The sequence below is a fragment of the Metopolophium dirhodum genome, chromosome 2 (genome assembly GCF_019925205.1).
Source record: "Metopolophium dirhodum isolate CAU chromosome 2, ASM1992520v1, whole genome shotgun sequence".
Lineage (NCBI taxonomy): Eukaryota > Metazoa > Arthropoda > Insecta > Hemiptera > Aphididae > Metopolophium > Metopolophium dirhodum.
Window position 1 is genome coordinate 1,903,141 of NC_083561.1, and position 3,015 is coordinate 1,906,155.

General features: G+C 30.4%; 1 protein-coding gene across 1 annotated transcript; it reads left to right on the plus strand.

Moving 5' to 3' along the window:
- The first annotated feature begins 853 nt into the window (after positions 1-853).
- LOC132938014 (uncharacterized) lies at positions 854-2,513 on the plus strand. The gene is made up of 2 exons (XM_061004665.1): positions 854-1,443; positions 1,508-2,513. Exons 1-2 carry the CDS (start codon positions 854-856, stop codon positions 2,511-2,513), a joined length of 1,596 nt encoding a protein of 531 aa, XP_060860648.1.
- Positions 2,514-3,015: the final 502 nt, after the last annotated feature.

The window sequence follows — 3,015 nt, forward strand, 5'->3', positions numbered from 1 at the left end:
AGATTTTAGAATCCTGCTCGTCCTATTTTCATGCTTAAATTGTCCATATATTCATATTAGGATTTTCGGAATTTTTAAATACACTTGAAGACCATATTTTCGAATACTTGAGATTTTCAGTTCCACTTGAGAATTATCCTGTGACAGTAAAACGTGTGTTTTTCAAATGAAAACCACCCTTTTTCACTTTTAATTATTCAGCAAATATTTTTTTTGAAAAACCTTAATGTATCTAAATCAAAAATTGAACGAGTTGTTTTTTAGTAATATAATTTTGTGAATGGAGTAGGTATCTACTAAGGATGAATTGTCTATGGTGATGGGTTAGTAGATATAGGGGCATAGATGATTTGAAAATGCAAGTTCCTAATTACTATTGATGTATCAATATAAATAATTTGTAAAAATCGTTCAAAAATAATAAATACTATCTACATCTAATATTACATATATAGTTTATATTTTTCTAAAACTGTTTTTAAGAATTATTATCCTTGGTATACATATTTCAAGCAACTCAGAAAATACTTATTAGAATTTTGATTTAGATACATAAAAATGTTCAATAAAATCGTCCGCTAAATTATTAGTGATATCAAAGGGAGTTTTCGTTTACAAATTATAAGTTTGTATCGTCACAAGACATTCCTTAAGTAGTAGAAAAAGTATAAGGAATTTTAAAATATAGAGTTTAGGTATACTTAAAAATTCTAAAAATCATTATTTGAATAAATGTATTCTCAAAGGAAAATGGGATGAGCACTGACCATGCTTAAAAAGTAACTTTGTATATATTACATATAATTAAATAGTATTAATATCAACGATTATTATGGTATAGATAGTTGACGAAATGGTGGTTAAAATTATCATCATCGGAGCTGGCGTTGGTGGTACAGCAGCAGCTGCTAGACTTAGCAAAAAAGGATTTCAAGTACAAATTTATGAAAAAAATTCATATAATGGTGGTAGATGTTCACTCATTTATCAAAACGGATATCGATTTGATCAAGGTCCATCATTGTATCTAATGCCTAAAATATTTGAGGAGACATTCGAAGATTTGGGGGAGGACATTAAAAATCATATAGAGTTATTGAAGTGCCCTACTAATTACAATGTACATTTTCACGACGGGGAAACATTCGAACTTACCACAGATATATCAAAATTATATCGTTCTTTGGAAAAATACGAAGGCAGTGGTGAATCAACATTAATTAATTTTTTGAACTATTTAAAGCAAACTCATTTGTACTATCAAAAGAGCGTTAAAAAGGCACTCCAGACCGATTTCCCACATTGGTATGATTTTTTCAATCCAAGACATATACCAGACGTAATCCAATTGCATCTATTGGACACTGTTTACGACAAAGTGTGTAAGTATTTCAAGAGCGACTACATGAGAAAGGCGTTTTCATTCCAGACTATGTACTTGGGGTAATTAGAAAAATGTTAATTTTTTATATTTTAAATACAACTAAGATAATTTTTATGATTTCAGAATGTCACCATATGATGGTTTGGCTCTCTATAGTTTACTGCAGTACACTGAAATAGCGGAAGGGATTTGGTATCCGAAAGGAGGCTTCCATAAAGTTTTGGAAAGTCTTGAAAACATTGCTGTTCAACATGGGGCAAAGTTCAATTATAATGCCGATGTCCAAGAAATAATAGTGGATGACAAAGGAGTGGCAAAAGGAATCAAAATGGTGAATGGTGATGTGGTAAATAGTGACATTGTAATTTGTAATGCAGATCTTGTATACGCGTACAACAAACTTTTGCCAAAAACGTCATACGCTGAAAAACTTGGCAAAAAAGAACATACTTCATCTTCGATATCATTTTATTGGTCGATGAATACAATCGTGTCGCAGTTGAATGTACACAACATTTTTTTGGCTGAAAAATATAAAGAAAGCTTTGATCAAATATTCAAGGATCACACGTTGCCCGATGATCCATCGTTTTATGTTAACGTACCTAGTCGCATCGATCCGACAGCAGCCCCTGAAGGAAAAGACTCCATAGTAGTTTTAGTACCAGTTGGACATATATCGAATGTACCTAATAATGATTTCGATAAACTTGTGAAGAAAGCTAGGAAACAAGTAATCGATACAATAGAAAAAAGATTGAAGATATCCAACTTCAGAAGTATGATCGGTCATGAGAAAGTGAACGATCCGAGGACATGGGAAAACGAATTCAATTTATGGAAAGGGTCTATACTAGGATTGTCTCACACATTTTTGCAGGTTGTATGGTTCAGACCTAGTTTAAAATGTAACATATTTAAAAACTTGTACTTTGTTGGTGCTTCGGCGCACCCTGGCACTGGTGTACCAGTAGTTTTATGTGGTGCAAAATTGCTAGAGAATCAGTTGTGTAATAGGTTCTTGGAGAGTAAAATTGAATTAAAATTATGGTCTAAGAGCGTTTCATTTTTAATCGGCCTCCTAGCACTTCTGTTTGTTTGGATTTCTTCTTTATTTTATAAACCGTAAAGTGTGTATCACATGGATATACCTACATTAAAGTAATCATAATTTTCTTATTTAAATTAATTTTTAAAAAACTTTAAACTCATTGGACGGGCGATACAGGTAAAGCTTGCCATGATAACTGCCTGGATAACATACTACCTTAAATCTTAGATTAAAATTAAAAACTTATTTTGTAATTAGAATTGTTTTATATCATTTAGCCTGTCCCAACAAAATTTTCTAGTATTGCTTATGACTCATAGTATAAGACATAAGTACCTACATAAGTAATATAGTAGTTTAGAATAAATAATATTTTTTTTTAGTAATTTACCCCCGACATTAAGTTTTAATATAATATGGTGAATATAGAGTTAAAAAATATAGAGTTACAAACTAAACTTATATGTAGGTAACAGTTGTATTTGAAATATGAACATATTAATATATTATGTTGTACCTATATTTTTTTATATTCAAATAGAAAAATAAAGTCTTAAAACTAAATTAAAGATTATTATAA

Excerpts from the sequence above, each read along its gene's own strand:
- LOC132938014 (XM_061004665.1), top strand. The coding sequence starts at position 854 with ATGGTGGTTAAAATTATCATCATCGGAGCTGGCGTTGGTGGTACAGCA. Across the intron at positions 1,444-1,507 it reads TTCCAGACTATGTACTTGGG|AATGTCACCATATGATGGTT; the intron begins GTAATTAGAAAA and ends TTATGATTTCAG.